This window comes from Crocuta crocuta, unplaced genomic scaffold (genome assembly GCF_008692635.1).
Source record: "Crocuta crocuta isolate KB4526 unplaced genomic scaffold, BGI_CrCroc_1.0 scaffold465, whole genome shotgun sequence".
Classification (NCBI taxonomy): Eukaryota; Metazoa; Chordata; class Mammalia; order Carnivora; family Hyaenidae; genus Crocuta; species Crocuta crocuta.
Window position 1 is genome coordinate 438621 of NW_027528912.1, and position 16572 is coordinate 455192.

Sequence of the window (16572 nt, forward strand, 5' to 3'; positions counted from 1 at the left end):
ACACAAAAACTTAAAAAAGATTAGCTTATACAATTTTTCAAAAACATTAAACTATTTGCAAATATAGCTAACAAAACATGTATAGCACTTGTATGCTGAAAATTATAAAATGTTGATATAAGAAATCAAATGAGATCTAAATAAATATAGAGATATATCATATCCATGGATTGGAAGTCTCAAGATAGTAAAGATGTGATTTCTCCACAAACTAATACTAGGTTTAATGCAATTCTTTTCAAAGTCCCAGAAATATTTTTTTTGGTGATATAGACAAGGTTATTTTAAAATTTATATGGTTATGCAAAGAGCTGAAATAGCTAAACAATTTTGACAACAAAGAATAATGTGAGAAGAATCAACCCACCAGATTTTAAGACTGATTATATAGTTATGGTAATTAATACTATGTGGTATTGATGAAAGTGGACACAGGCAGCTGCATCAATAGAACAAAGAACCCAAGAATATAATCACAAAATATGCCCAACTGCTATTGACAAAGGTGCAAAAACAATTCAGTGAGTCCCTTCCAACAAATAATGTTGACCTATTAGGTACCCATAGGCAAAAAACACAAAAAACAAAAACAACAAAAACCCAAGCATGAAACCTTGTACAAACTTTAACTCAAAATGGACAACAAATTTTTTTTTTGTTTTTTTTAAGTATCACTTTAAAAAAAATAGGAGAAACTTATAACTTTTTGGGTTTTTTTAAAGTATACCTTTAAAAAATAGGAGAAAATCTTTGGAATGTAAGGCCAGGCAAAGAGCTCTTAGATCCTATATTGAAAGAATAATCCATCATGGGGCACCTGGGTGGCTCAGTCAGCTAAGCATCTGACTTTAGCTCAGGTCATGATCACGGTTAGTGAGTTTGGTGGAGCCCATCACTGGGCTCTGTGCTGAGGATTCTCTCTCTTTCTCCCTCTCTCTATGCCCTTCCCTACCTCTCAAAAATAAATAAACTTAAAAAGAAAATATAATCCACTAAAGGGAAAAATTGATAAACTGGACTCCATCGTATTTAAAACCTTTTGTGTTGTTAGGGCACCTGGGTGGCTCAGTTGGTTAACTGTCCGGCTTCTGCTCAGGTCAGGATCTCACAATCTGTGGGTTCAAGCCCTGTGTCAGGCTGTATGCTGACAGCTCAGAGATTGGAGCCTGCTTCTGATTCTGTGTCTCCCTCTCTCTCTGCCCCTCCCCTGCTTACCCTCTGTCTCTCAATATAAAGACATAAAAAATTTTAAAGACATAAAATAAAGACATAAAATAAAGACATAAAAATATTAAAAAAATCTTTTGTGTTGTGAAGACCATACTGAATGGATGAAAAGTTTCCAACTAATAGAAAATATTTACAAACTGCATACACAACAGCGGATTAGTATCTAGAATATACAAAGAACCCTCAAAATTCAACACTATGAGACCAAACAATTCAAATAGAAAATAGGCAAAAGGTATGACATGGCACTGAAGAGAATATACACATGACAAATAAACCTGTGAAAATATGCTCAACATCATTAATCATGAGGGAAATGAAATGCAAATTAAAGCCACTATAAGGTATCATGACACACCCCTGTAGAATGGCTAAAATAAACCACAGGGACAACCCAAATCACTGACAAGAGTGTGGAGAAACTGGATCACTCATACATTGCTGGTGGGAATGTAAAATGGCAAAGCTACTCTGGGAAAGAATTTAGGAACTTCCTTAACAATTTAAAGATGACATTACCCAGGCACCTGAGTGGCTCAGTCAGTTTAGCATCCAGTTCTTGATATTGGCTCAGGTCATGATCTCATGGTTCATGGGACTGAGTCCCACATTGAGTTCTATGCTGACATGGTGGAGCCTGCTTGGGATTCTCTCTCTCCCTCTCCTTGTCCCTCCCTCCCTCTATCTCAAAAAATAAATAAACACTAAAAAATAATGAAGATGACATTACCATACAATCCAGCAAGGGCACTCTTGGACATTCATCTCATGGAAATCAAACCTTAACTCTCACACAAAACCAGTATGTGAATATTTATAGCAGCTTTACTAGTAATAATCAAAAATTAAAAGCCACATGTCCTTCAATGAGTGAAAGATTAAACAGGCTGTGATAGATTCACATCATGGCATACTGCTCAGCAGTAAAATGAATAACTGATAAATGATTTGATAATCTAAAGAACAACTGATTACACACAAACTCTGGATGAGTCACTAAGTAATTATGCTGAATGAAAAAACCAGCCCCAAAAGATTACATCCTGTAAGATTCTATTTATATAACATTCTTGAGACAACAGAATTATAGAAATAGAGAACAGATTGGTAGTTGTTAGGGTTTTAGTAGGTGGAGTCTGCAGTTTGGTCATGAGTCTGGATCTCTTTGTGTTACTTCTCACAACTAAATGTGAACCTCCAATTATCCCAAAATAAAACATTTAATTAAAATAAATAAACTCTGTGGACATGCAAGGGAATAATATACCCCAAACCCAGGTTAGTGGCAAGTAGGTTGTAGCTGAGAACAAACAGAAAAGAAGAACAAACAATCTTTTGGCATATATGTAATCTTTATTTCTTAATGTGAGTAGTGGGCATCATATCTTTCTTGATGGCTTTTTTATGATGGGAATAAAAATATATGGTAACATCAAAGATTATTATGAAGATAAAAATATTCTGTTCTTGAAGTGAGAATAGTATTTTGTTATTTTCAAATCTTGCATTATATGCCAAGTGAACACATGTATTTGGGTTTTTAAAACTATGGCTTATGGATTCCTGATGGTGCATGGTGGACATCTTGTGACCGGATTCATCTAAGGGATCTCTAATAGCTAAGGCTTCACATCATGGCCTCCATCTTGTGACATCTGGTATCTCCAGCAATGTTCACTTCCTGTTTCGACAGCTACTCATTACTACCACTTATATGCCATCACTCATAATCTTTTGAAAATACATAATACCACTCCCTACAGCCAAACCACCTCTTCCTCCTGCTCTGACACCTCCTCATTATGATGCCACCTAAATTGCTAAGAACTTTCCATTTCCTTCCTGTTGACAAACCCCATCTAGGGTCATTCTCTTCCCTTTTCAGCCAAGATCCCAAGTTTCATCACCTCTGCCACTTTCCTTCCCAAACTCCCAACTCCTTTTCCCCATTGTCCTCTGTTCAATACACTTGCACTGTTTTCTTTGTGCCTGTCCTTCAAAACTATCTGGAGTGATCATGGGTTCTGGTTTATCAGAGTCAACCTGCCTTTGTCACTTCAGATCCTATTTAACAACAATAAAATATCCATCTCTCAGCACACCCTTCTCCTACAAATATCAGCATTTTCTACTCTACAGGAAATAAAAAAACAAACCATCAGGCTATAAATTCTTTAACAGGAAGCTAATGCTCCTCTTTCATAGACATACCCATTCTCAACTACCCTTCTCTACTCATCTAAACTGAAGAAATACCTCTTCTTTTATTAGAGAATTATTTGGATTTTGCGAATCCCATCCCATCTTGCCACCTGAGAAACTTTGAACCACGTTCAAAGAGAGAGAACTCACTCTCTTCCATCTTTCTGCCTTCTTCCCTTCAGAAAAATACCTCAGTAAAACAGGTTCTCCCCTAATTCCTCCATATCCCTGCTGCATCTCCACTGCTACTTTTTCACTGCTTTCCTTCACAAGGACATTTCTTAGGAAAAAATAGTCTATGCATATCCACCTCCCTCTTGTCCCCTTTACTCCAAACTTACTTCCATGAAGGGTTTGGTTCCCTTGATCGCATGAAAATTATTCTTCTTCAGGTCTTTAAATTCAGAATCTTAAAAAAAAAATCAGTCTTCATTGAAAGCAACTTTTTGTAGATTTTGACCCATTTGATCACTTTTTATTTTTGGAGATAATCCTTACCTGTTGGGATTCCTTTCTCCTCTGGGTTTGTGTGTCATACTGGCCATTTGTTATGATAATTCACAGCTTTTCTTTCTTCTGCATTACAAGAATTCCTATCCTTGGCCCCCTCAACTTCTCACTCAACACACCCCCTTGGTTCTAAATTACTTCATTCACAACCACAGACAACACAACTTTGCTCTATGCTCATAAACTAACCACCATAAAGACATCTACATTCAGTCCCAACAAGCATATTAAATGCAACTTTTTCCAAACTATACTCATTATCTCTCCCCTTCTGCTAATTTATCTGTCCTTTTTTGCTATTGAACTAGAAATGTCTTCATATATTACAAATAATTAAAAAAAGACTCGTCAGTTATAGATGTGGCCATTAGTTTTTGTTTTTCTTTTAAGTGAATGGAAGATAAAAATTTTAAATATAGATGACTTTATCAATATTTTCTTATAGGATGATGGACTTTACATTTTCTCTAAAAGTTCTTCTGTATTATAAAAATCTTATTTTTATTCTGAAATATTTAAATATTTGTTTTTTAATATTAAAGTCATCTTTAAATTTGGAATTGATTCTGGACTACAGAGTAAAGCGAAGATGTCATTTCATATTTTCCCTGTGACCATTTGCCTATCACTATTTATTGAGGAGATCAACTTTCTGTAGGTGAGCAGCACCACGACTGTAATTAATACAGTCTTTCTTGGAGTGTGTGAGTGGCTCAGCATGTTGAGTCTCCAACTCTTGATTTCAGCTTGGGTCATGAACTCACAGTCATGGGATCTAGTCCACCATCCAGCTCTGCACTGAGCATGGAGGCTGCTTATGACTCTCTCTCTCTCCCTCTGCCCCTCTGCCCTGCTCATGCTCTCTCTCCCTCTCTAAAATAAAAATAAATAAATAAATAAGGTCTGCCTTTCTGTTCCATTGATCAATTTGTCAATCCCTATACCAATTAGCACAATATGTTAATTATGGTAGATTTATAACATCTTGCTCTTAGATCATCTTAGTTACTCTTGAATCCTTGCTCTTCCATCTGCAGTTTTAATCAGTGTTTCATCTTCTACCAAAAACCCTTCCAGGATTTTCACTGGAATTGTGCTGACCTATAAATCAACATAGGAAGAACTAACATCTTTAGAGTAGGATTTGTCTTCTTCTGTTTCTTTCAACAGAACTTTTTTCCTATAAGTTCTTGCACATCTTTTGTTAGATTTATGTGTTTGTTTTAAATTTCATTTTGGTTGTAGTAAAAACAGTCAATGTATGATCTACCTTCTTAGTAAATTATTAGTTACTAATCCAAGATACAAAGTTTCAGTTAAGCAAGATGAATAAACTCTAGATATATGCAGTACAATGCTGTAGATATTGTCAAAAATAGCATATTGTTAAATTTATTTTTAACTACTTTATACTTTCTTGCTATTTTAAGATGTATTATTTTAGGGGCACCTGGGAAGCTCAGTCAGTTGAGTGGCTGACTTCAGCTCAGGCCATGATCTCACAGTTCATGATGAGCCCCATATCAGGCCCTCAGTGCAGAGCCCATTTCATATCTTCTGTCCCCTTGTCTCTCTGCCCCTCCCCTGCTCATGCTCTCTCTCTTAAAAATAAATAAAACATTTAAAAATAAGAAGGATTATTTTAAAAATATAATTAGGAATTCTGTTTATTACTGACATGTAGAAAGAAAAATATTTTTACTTGCAAATGTCAACCAATGATCTTGCTAAACTCTTATTATTACTGATAGTATATTTGTAACTGTTTTTTGAATTATGTATGAGGAAAATCCTATTACATACAAATAATAAAATGCTATGCATTCTTTTAAATTCACAACTTTTGTTTCTATTTCTTTTCTTTCTGTACAGGCTAGGACCTTTGATTACAGTATTGAGTAAATGTAATCTTCTTTCTACTCCCAAAGGAAATAAGTCTAACATTTTACCTTGAAAAACATAATTTTCAAAAGTGTTATCTACATGATATTCAGAAATATTTTTTTGTAGAAAGCATCTTAATTGTTTATTTCTGTATTGCTAATATCTTTTTTTAGTAATGAATAGATAATAAATTGTTTTGTTGACATCTATTAAAATTATAATTTGTCCTCCATGAATCTATTAATGTCATTGGATTCAGTTGGTGACTATTTTGTATAGATATTTTTCTGAATTTTTTTCTCATAATGTCTTTTATTAAAGTTGGTAACTATTACCTGCTCTATTCTTTCTAAGAGTTTTATAAAACTGAACTGATTTTAGAACATTTATAGAATTTGTCTGCAAATTAACTGCCAGAATTCTTTTTACTCTTTTCCAACCTTTTACATAATCAATTTGTTGATTTTCTACCTCCATCTTTTTCACCTTTCTGATCTGAAACTTATTACCATATTTTTATTTTTTGAGACTTACCCTTGATATTTTGCCAGATATATAAGAATATTCTGCTACTTGAATTCTAAATAATCACTTCCCTAAGTGATATTCCATTGTTGGGTAGTATTTACTTATGTGATTGTTATTCAGTGCCACATCACCACAATTCTAAATATTTATATTTGATACAGAAAATATTTTAATATTACCTTCAGGTCCAGCAGTTTCTTTGTTCACCTTTGCATTCTTTTTTGAATATCAGTCAGTCTTTCAAGATCTTTTTTTTCTTTAGGAAGTACAGCTTTTAGAAATGTCCTTAAAATAGTATTAGAGTTGCAAACATTCTCAGTTTACTGACAATTTCTTTATTGAGCCCTCATACATGAAAGACTGATAGTCATACAATGCCAGATTTACTGTTTTTTTTTTTTCTTGAAACATTTTGAAGATTTGATTCCAAACTCTCGTGGCTTCTACTGCTCCTGATATGAACCCTGATGTTAGCTTAATTGATACAGGTGATCTGCCTTTTCTCTCTAACTGGTAATACTGACACTGTGACTACCCATTGAGTGAGGAAACTGTATTGGCAGAGGCTGTGGAATAACCAGCTGTGAGAAGAGACAAGATTGGCTAAAAGGCCACAAGCTGGAGCTGGGTGGCCCCTTCCAGGGAACTGAGTAGTAGGGGAACCTCAATATGGACTGAATAACATATGTATAAGGCTAGAGAGCTAGCCATGCAGAGGACCTTGATGATCAGGCAAGACCTAGCAGCAACCAAAACGAGAGAGGCCCCTTGCCATTGGCTTCCCATCAGTGAGCCTGTCTCTTCCTTTCCTTTACTTCTGGGCCATCTCTAGGCAAGATGAATGGAAAGATTAAGAAAGAAGAAAGTATATGGAATGAAATGAACATTGCTCCTTCCAAGTCACTACACTCAGAAAGACACCCAACTTAGGGGAGTCACTGGCTCGGGCTGCACGGAGAGACAGCAAGGGAAGGACTGTGTACACATTGTGAGATTGAAATGTTGACAAGAAGAGTTGGAGACTTGTGGTTTGGGAACATGAGGGTGGCATTTCCATTTTTTTCTTCAAAAATAAAATGGTTCCACAGCAACAGGGAGGATGAGAAATGGAAATGTGTTGCTGGTTTTGTTGATAAAACTACAAGCTTCCTTTTCAGTAAAATTAGGGAAGTACTAAATCCCACTCTTCCAAAGCAGTTGAAGGGAGGGCTACCTAAAGTAGAAAAGATCAAGTAAAGATGTGTGTAGAGGAAGTAATAACACGGGACTCAAGATGGGCTAGGCACATACACTTCCTGACTGGAAAAACATTTCCAGGACAAAATTCACATTGTATATACCCAGTGTTATTTTCCATAGGTCTACCCAGCTATTCCCAAAGGTTTCATTGAATCGTTACCTTTACTTCACTCAAAAGAAATGCCATCTTTTTCGTACATGATATTCCCATATGAAAGGGAATCAATTTGTGGATTATATATTTTGGCCCAATGTACTTACTATCTAGGCACTGTTTTAATTTCTGTAGCCTTATTATATATTTTATAACCTAGTGTGATAAGTTCTTCTTAATTATGGTTCTTTTTCAGAATTGTTCTGGTTATTCTTTCCTTGGTCTCTTGGCTAACTGTAATGATTTGTCTCTCCAAATCTACATTAAATGATATAATGATAGCAGAAATCTTTTCTTTAGTGAAAATATTTATGTCATTTCTCTCTTAAGCAGGATTCTGGCTAATGAGTTCAGTAAAGCAAGAGTTATTTGATAACAAATCCTAAAAATTCATTAAAATATATCAAAGGAAAACTATTTTGTGTATCCATGAAAAGATCCAGGAATGCAAATCTATTTGATCATGTTGGAAAAATGTCTATTCAGACCTATGTTAACTAAGAGTTTTGAATGAGAATAAACATTGAATTTTATCAAATGTCTTTTTTTCAGTATCTATGGAAAGAATCATGGTTTTTCTTCTTAAATCCATTAATTTGATAAAATATATCAATAGCTTTCCTATTATTGTACTATCTCTGAATTTTTGGAATGAAAACCACTTAATTATGGACTAATATTTTCTCATGTGCTCCTGGATTATTTATGGCTTCAAATTATATTTCTTTATTTACATTCCTAGATTCTTTGCATAGGTACACAAGATAGTTTTCCTTTGATATATTTTAATGACTTCATAGAATTTTATTATCAAGCTTATGTTTGTTTTACTAAGAATATTTTTAGTGTGTTTATTAATTTCTAATTCCTAAAACCATTTAAATAGCATTAGAATTTTTGTTATTTATAGATGTAATGGTTTTCCTTGGGAAACCACATAACCACATGCTCTTATTGGAGGGAACTCTTTTGCAAGTTTAATATTCAGAATAATTAACATTCCATTCAGCCATGCTGCAGAGTAACAGCTGGGGGTCTGCACTGTGCTATGATCCTTGCCAACATTTTTTTTTCCCCTGCTATATTCTGTTTATATTTCTCTCTCTTCTGGAATTAGTTTTTATCAATTATATGTTTCTACAAAATTACTAGTTTCATCCAATGTTTATATATATTTGCATAGACTGGAGCAAAATATTAGTGGAAAAAATAAAACTATTGCATAGCTAAAGGTTAGAAGCATCTCTGGAGTGAATACATGCCGCTGAAAATGGGACAAGGGGCATAGACATGAGAAAGGCTAGCAAAATGATGTGGTAGCAAAGGGTTTAAACGGATTAAAAAGAAAAAGGAAAGATCCAGAAATCAGGCAAAGAAGATCCAACAAATGAGTGTTATTCAAATGCTCATTAATCTCAGGAACACTTCTTTCCACTTAAAAATTATTGAGAAGCACCAAGGGCTTTCATTTATGTTGGTTTTATGCAGCCATGTTCACCATATTAGAAATTAAATCTGAGCACTTTAAGATTGATTCACTCATTCAAAAATTGCAGTTATAAACTCATGCAATAGTCTATAACACATTTTTATGAACATTAATTACTTTTCCAAAAGTAAGCTCTTCTGCAAATCTCAATATTTGAATAACTGCTTTTGGGTTCAATCTCTTGCAATTAGTCATTTTAGTTGAGGTATATGAATAAAATATGCCCTCACAAATTTAAGTATTTGTAAAATGTGGGGATATTTTATTTATTTTTAAAAAATTTTAAAGATTTTTATATTCATTCATTCAGTTATTCATTCATAAGAGAGAAAGAGAGAGAGAGAGAGAGAGAGAGAGCCTGAGCAGAAAGAAAGAAGAAGTGGGCTCTGCGTTGACTACAGACTTGCAGGGAGCCTGATGTGGGGCTCAAACTCATAAACCATAGAGATCACGACCTGAACCAAAGTCCAATGCTCAACTGACTGAACCACCCAGGCACCCCAAAAATGTAGAGATATTTTAAGCGCTTTTTCAGATAATTGTGAAGAATATTTGATACGACAGCAAAATTTGATAATTGACAGCTTCTTTTGCCTATTTCTTTCATCATGCATCTACTAGAGGGACAAGATTTAATAAAAGTAGTGTTTTCCTTCTGTTCCATCAGTCACATTGTTCAATAAAATTACTATCTTTTTCCTCACTGCAAGTGAAGAACATACAAATTACTAGTACAGTTTGGTGCCGTTGCTTTGGTTTGTGCTAAGGCTCTAGCACTTTTGCCCACCATTATTTTTGTGCCATTGGCGAAAATATCAACCAAGTGGAAACAGAAAATAAGACCTTGATATTATAAGATAGTTTTAACTTAAACCACCGACCCCCAAAAGTGTCTTGGAAATTTCCTCCACTGACAATCCACAAAACACACTTTGAGAAACACTTCAAAACACACAAAATGGGGTCTGCAAAATATTTTCAGCAGTAGTTATTGGGAAAAATATTATTAATAATTTTAGAGATAAAATGGTTCCACCTATTATACATTTACCTGAATTCATTAACTCTTCCATTCCCATTGTCATAAATGTTCAGGTCACCTAACACATCACTTGACTATAGCCATAGTTCTAATGATTTCTTATTTTTAATGTTCGTTCACTCCAGCATTTGTCTATTCACTTTAGGCTAATTAATATTCTACGTAATAGATCTGGCCAACATTTGGAAAGTTCCATGGCCTATAGTTAAGATCTTATACATTCTAACTCAACCAACCATCCCAACTATTTCCTCCCTATTACCCTGTCCTCCACTCCATTCTCATAGTCTATGTTCAACACACAGGGCTCTGTGTTCACTAAAAAACTTGTTTGTAGTGTTTCCACATCTGGGCCTATTGTTACTGATATTTTCTTAGCTATGGATATTTGATAAATTTATCAAATTCCTCCACATCTGTCAACCTTAGATTAAATAGTCTATTCTAATATTAATTTCAACAGTGGTATCTTACAGTATCTTACAGAGTGGAGGAAAGGAACCTCCTTAGGAAGGAGTCTATTTCTAAATTGAGATCTAGAGGGTCAATGGGAGGCAGTTCATTGAGGTGGAAGGATATAACAATGGGGTAAAAAGAGGACAAAACTAAAACCATTAACTTCAGCATCTTCATGCTATAGTTTGACGATAGTGCATTGATTTCATATGTCCTCCTTTTAAAAAAGATATTAATTAAAAAAAATAAGATATTAATGGAAAAACTTTCTGATTTTTAAATTAGTTGAATTTGTTGAAAACCAACCCAAAAGTAATTTTAAACATTCTACGGAGCAGCTTTTGGCATTTTCTCTTAGAAAGAATGAACCAGGGGAACCTGGGTAGCTCAGTTGGTTGAGCATCTTGACATAGGCTCAGGTCATGATCTCACAGTTCGTGGGCTCAAGCCCTGCATTGGGCTCTGTGCTTACAGCTATCTCAGAGCCTGGAGCCTGTCTTTGGATTCTGTCTCTCCCTCTCTCTTTGTCCCTCCCCTTCTCTCACTGTCTCTCTCTCTCTCAAAATAAATAAAACATTTAAAAAACGAAAGAATGAACCAAAGAAATGGATTTTTCGAAGAGCACTGCATGGCGCCTTCATCTTTCCATGGTGTTTTCAAATCTTTCCATGCATTTCAGTAGCTATTTGCACACTTTCCCGAGTATCTTTTTACCTCTTCATAGAACCTCAACTTCCATCAAAAAAAAAAAAAGAAAGAAAGAAAAAAGCATTTGACATGTTTAATATATAGTGAGAAAGGAATAAATACTAGATTGTACATAGATGTTAGTTCAGTGCAATCTTAGGTCTCTGTCCCAGCACCATTGAACTCTTCAACATCTACTAATATTTCTTTTCACATTTATATTGCTACATCTAGCCACCTTTGTCTCCATGTTTTATATGCTCTTATCTAAATATGTGTTACCTCTGAATTTAGATCTACTACATCAAAACAAATTATAGCAAATTTGTGAAGGTAGGAACTTATATTTAAATATAAACTGCAGTTTAGATTATATATATGCATATATGTGTATATATATATGCATATATGTGTGTATATATATATATAAGTTTCTTCATTTCATCATAAGTCAGTAACTAAGAAGAAATTTCCATAGTATTTAATAACAACCATTTTTCATTCTTACATTGGACCTGTCTTTAAAAATGTAAGCCTTGAGGTTTTTTTTTTTTAATATTTCAGTTAATGATAAATTATGGACCAATAACCCAACCGCATTCCAGAATATTACTATTTATGCTAAACCAAACTACTGTCTTTCACAATGGCTCTGAAATAGAGTGTCTGCAGTATATTATGGATAACCCTAAGAATAAAAGATATATTGATATTAGGGCCATAATTCAGCCCATTGGAGAATTGTATGAGTGTGAGAAATGTACATTTCTGTGAGCTAGTCTCCACATGTAGGACTAATTAGCTTTGCAAAAAAAAATTAAGAAAACACAAAATGATATTTTTGGAAGAAAACATGATATTAATACTTATCATTAACAGAAATGAAATCCTCACCTCAGGTTTTTTTTTAAACAATTGATTAGAAGAAGGTTATCAAATTTGCAATTTCTTAGATCTTATAAAATAAAAAATACTTAATAAGGTCCCTGAGAATGTGTAAAAGACACATAAAGAGGCGCTGTCTTCAGGTGTGTAAACCCAATCATGGCACACATTACCTTTGGGTTTCACAGTCAGCTGGACAGATGCTTTTTTCACTCCCAATGGACTGACTGCCTGACATTCATATTGGCCTTCGTCATGATGTGCCGCGTGGTCAATTCTCAAAGTGCCAGAGGAGAGAACTGTATGTGGACCTTCCTGAAGGAGCTGGGCTCCTGTGAAGAGAGAAAGTACTTTTATGTCAGTGTTATGGCTCAAAGAGCTGACAGCTACAATTGTGTGATTGTTAGGTGCTGGGTAAAGGCTGAGATCTCTCCAGAAAGCCTCTGCATCCCTATATTGGGACCACCCCTCCTGCTGCTGCATCCTGGAATCTGGACAGCCAATGCCCAGGAGAACAATCAGCCCTGAAATGAATCTCCCCATCTTCTTGTTTGCCTCTTGAGTTTCATTTTCCACAGTTAGGGTGCAAATTTCAAAACTAATCTTATTCCAACAGTACCCTGGCTTACAGTGGCTTCCTACTACTCTTAGAATAAAAGCTAAAATTCCTAAGAGGGCCTGTGAGGCATTGCACAGGCTAATCCTACATGCCTCTTTCTGTAGCTTCATCACCACCACCCCCCACTTTTTAATTAATTCAGTGAAACAAGGCAAAACTTGGCTGGGAAGGGAATTGTTTTTGCATTTGTTTATTTTTTAACAACAGTTTTTATTCCTAGATTACCCCCCACAATGATCACTAAATACAGTTTTTCAACACATGTATGCAATATTTGGATTATAAAAACATTATAGAATTATAACATTTCAGGTGCTGAGGTAGCATCTAGAGAATGGTGGCATTTGTGACACTCAGGCTGTTAATCCTCACAGCCAACATTGCACTTTACCACCTCTGAGCTTATACTGAGTTTATACTCCATGTGGCCACTAACAAGTTAATGGGTTTTCATTCTCAACTATTTCAGTGACAATCTGTATCTTATTAAATGTTTGGCACTGCAGGGAAAAATGGTACTTAACCTTTACTATGTACACAAATGAGCCACATACTCTTCTAAATGTTTATGAGTATAAATACATTCAAAACAGTCTCCACCACCACCCTGTGCCTTTGGCAGTATCTTCAGTCACTCCTGACATATGGATGAGAGAAGTCTAGAAAAAACCACAGTCAACTTACTTGCCCAAGGTCAGGCAAGTAGTAAAAGGAGGAGGGAGATATGAATCTTGGCTTTGTGCCTTCAAAGTTCACCTCCTAACCACTCTACTCTTACAAAGATGAGAGCAAAAATGAGAGCTAAAGGAAATTCACAGGTGTTGATGTGTTCAGAATTTAACCCGGTTACCTGAACTAATGTAAAAGTAATTCCAAGACCAGAGAAATCTTAGAGGAACTCTAACCTCAGAGAGTGTAGACCTTGTCTAATGCCCCAGGGATCACTGGAAGTGCAGGCATCCCACCCCCACCCCACACTTAAAAGACAGCTGCTCACTTTTATCCACTTAATATGCTAGAGTTTCACTTATTGTTGGTTTCATTGCACTTACAATGTCATTTTATACTAGAAGAGAATACTGTTACTTTTTGAAAAGCATTTAAAACCACTGAACTGTCCAATAATTTTATTTTAAAATCAAGAAATTAAGCAAACTGATGGTTGCCAGAGAAGAGGTGGGTAGGAGGATGGGTAAATTAAAAGAAAAACAAAAAAACCAGGAAACTGAGTCCCAGAGAGGATTATCTAAACGAAGGCCACATATTCAAATGTGGAGATTTGACACTTAACAAAAATTATGATGACCTATTTAATTCAAAGATTCCTTTCGGTGTGATGTTTTCATGTCTGTGATGTACCTATAATAATTAGTTTAAACTGTTTTTTAAACTCTCATAAAGGAAGATATTTATTTCTTCCCATAGTCACCTGTGGATATGCTAATACCTGCTTTGGTCCAAGCAATTATCGGAGGTGGGTTGCCTTCAGCTTCACAGAGAAATTCTACAGAATGTCCTTCTAACACCATTTGATCCTTGGGAATTATTGTGAATTGTGGAGGAGCTAAAGAGAATGAAAAATTACATAAAAATTAAAAATTATCAATTTTTTTCCCTAAATGTTTATTTCTGAGAGAGAGACAGACAGACTGTATGCACAGGAGGGACAGAGAGAGAGGGAGACACGGAATCTGAAGCAGGCTCTAGGCTCTGAGGTGTCAGCACAGAGCCTGATGTGGGGCTTGAACTCACAAAGTGCGAGATTGTGACCTGAGCTGAAGTTGGACGCCCAACTGATTGAGCCACCCAGGCATTCCTCAATTTCTAATACCAAGATGGACAAAAAAGAAATATGTTTAAATATGCTGCTTGGGGCACCTGGGTGGCTCGCTACATTAAGCTCTGGACTCTTGATTTTGGCTCAGGTCATGATCAGGTTGTAAGATCAAGCCCCACATAGGGCTCTGTGCTGAGCATGGAGCCTGCTTAAGATTCTCTCTTTCCGTCTCCCTCCCTTGCTCAGATGCACGCATAAGTACACACACATTATCTCTCTCTCTCAAACAAATAAGGTGCTTCATTAGAATCTGTCCCCAGTTACTTACACAAAAGGTATTTATGAGTGTATAGATGCTTGTGTATGTCTGTGCCTGCTTGTAAAGAAACTAGAAATATACACATCTGGTTTGCAAAGCAGAAAAGTGGTAGTTAATAAGAAGGAAGTATTTCTAAACCTTATGGAATCTGCTTCATATGTTATATATTAACTGTGACAGGCATATAAAACTACAGATCGTATGTGAGCCATTAACAAAACTGTTTCCTCCAAATTTTCATAAAAATGATAATATATGAAACAAGTTGTTCTGTTTATTTCAGGAAAAGATGCTTCTTATAACATGTGATATGATTCCTTTGAAAAAGCCATATTGAAGTCAAAATTCCAGGAGTTCCAAATGTTTAGGTCTTTTGCAGCTGAATTTGTTTAAAGAGCTAATTGCTGCATATACAGTTATAGAATCTGTTCACGACTTTTATTAATATGAAAACAGATCTATCTGGCCATTTAAGGGCACGATGATCTCCAATAATCCCTAAGTGATGCGATTTTCAAACAACTTTCTGAGATGAGCTGACCACTTCTCCTTGCTGTTAGCACTTGGTACTCACCCCTCCTTGCTCTTCCTTACCATCTGGATTTACAAGAAACATGATAAAATAAACAATAATCAGGAAAGTATATCTGTTTCAGCTTTCACATTGTGTTTAAGTAATAAGGATTTTTAAAAGTCTTTAATTCTAAGTAAGGCACTAGGCTGAACGATGGTAAAAGATAAATTACAAGGTCATGCAAATTCATGAAAGCCCTCAGGAATGCCTGCAAGATATTTGTAATAGAATCTTAGAAAAGTCAGCTAGAAAACACTCCACAGGTCAGCAGTCTCTGGCTCCATGTTCCATAGATGAAAACACACAGGCTGGGGGAGGTAGAACTGAGTAACTCTCAGAGACATGAAGAAAATTTAGGCCACTCACCCCCCAGCCTGATGTTCTTTTCGGAACATTACACTAACTCTTAAAATTGCTGGGAATAACTTGAAATGAGCACAAATATTTCTACATTAAAAAATGAATTCATGTCACAGTGGAAGAGCTATAAAGCAGAAGTGGGTATTAGTTACAGCAAGTCATTAGGTTAAGGCACAACTGTTGGGAAATTTGACTTCAACTTTTTCATAATAACTAAAATTCACAAGTAGCCAACTCTGGGTGAAAAGCATCGTTATATGTCATACAGTTTCATGGAAAATAATATTTCTTTTAATTCCCGGAGACCATATCCTACAAAAAATTAGGAAAAACTAAGTAAATGATCATTGTACATTTGTTCCTAATATTAGAGTGGCCAACTGGCTAGATTAACGAAGAAATTTTGAGATCTAATGGGGAGAAAACTCAGAAGAGCCAAACATCACAAAGGCAGGTAGTGGAGGCTGGAGGAATTCAACAAGAATCAGGAGTTGACATTCCCAGGCCTTCCACTGAACAATGGTGGCCAATAGCCCCAGCTCCAAAGCTAAAACACCACATGCTTAGATGAAGCATTTTGCCATTTTATTAAAATTCACCTTCTGGTAGATTTTACT

At 35.4% G+C, this 16572-nt stretch overlaps 1 protein-coding gene across 1 annotated transcript in view; it reads right to left on the reverse strand.

Annotated features, from left to right (window-relative positions):
- Positions 1-16572, reverse strand: part of PXDNL (peroxidasin like) — a 430252-nt gene that overhangs the window by 91221 nt on the left and 322459 nt on the right. Inside the window, exons 11-12 of the mRNA XM_077757094.1 lie at positions 14373-14489; positions 12480-12638 (exon numbers count right to left, since the gene is read on the reverse strand). Of these exons, the coding sequence (XP_077613220.1) occupies positions 12480-12638; positions 14373-14489 (276 nt within the window). The remainder of the gene's footprint in view (positions 1-12479; positions 12639-14372; positions 14490-16572) is intronic.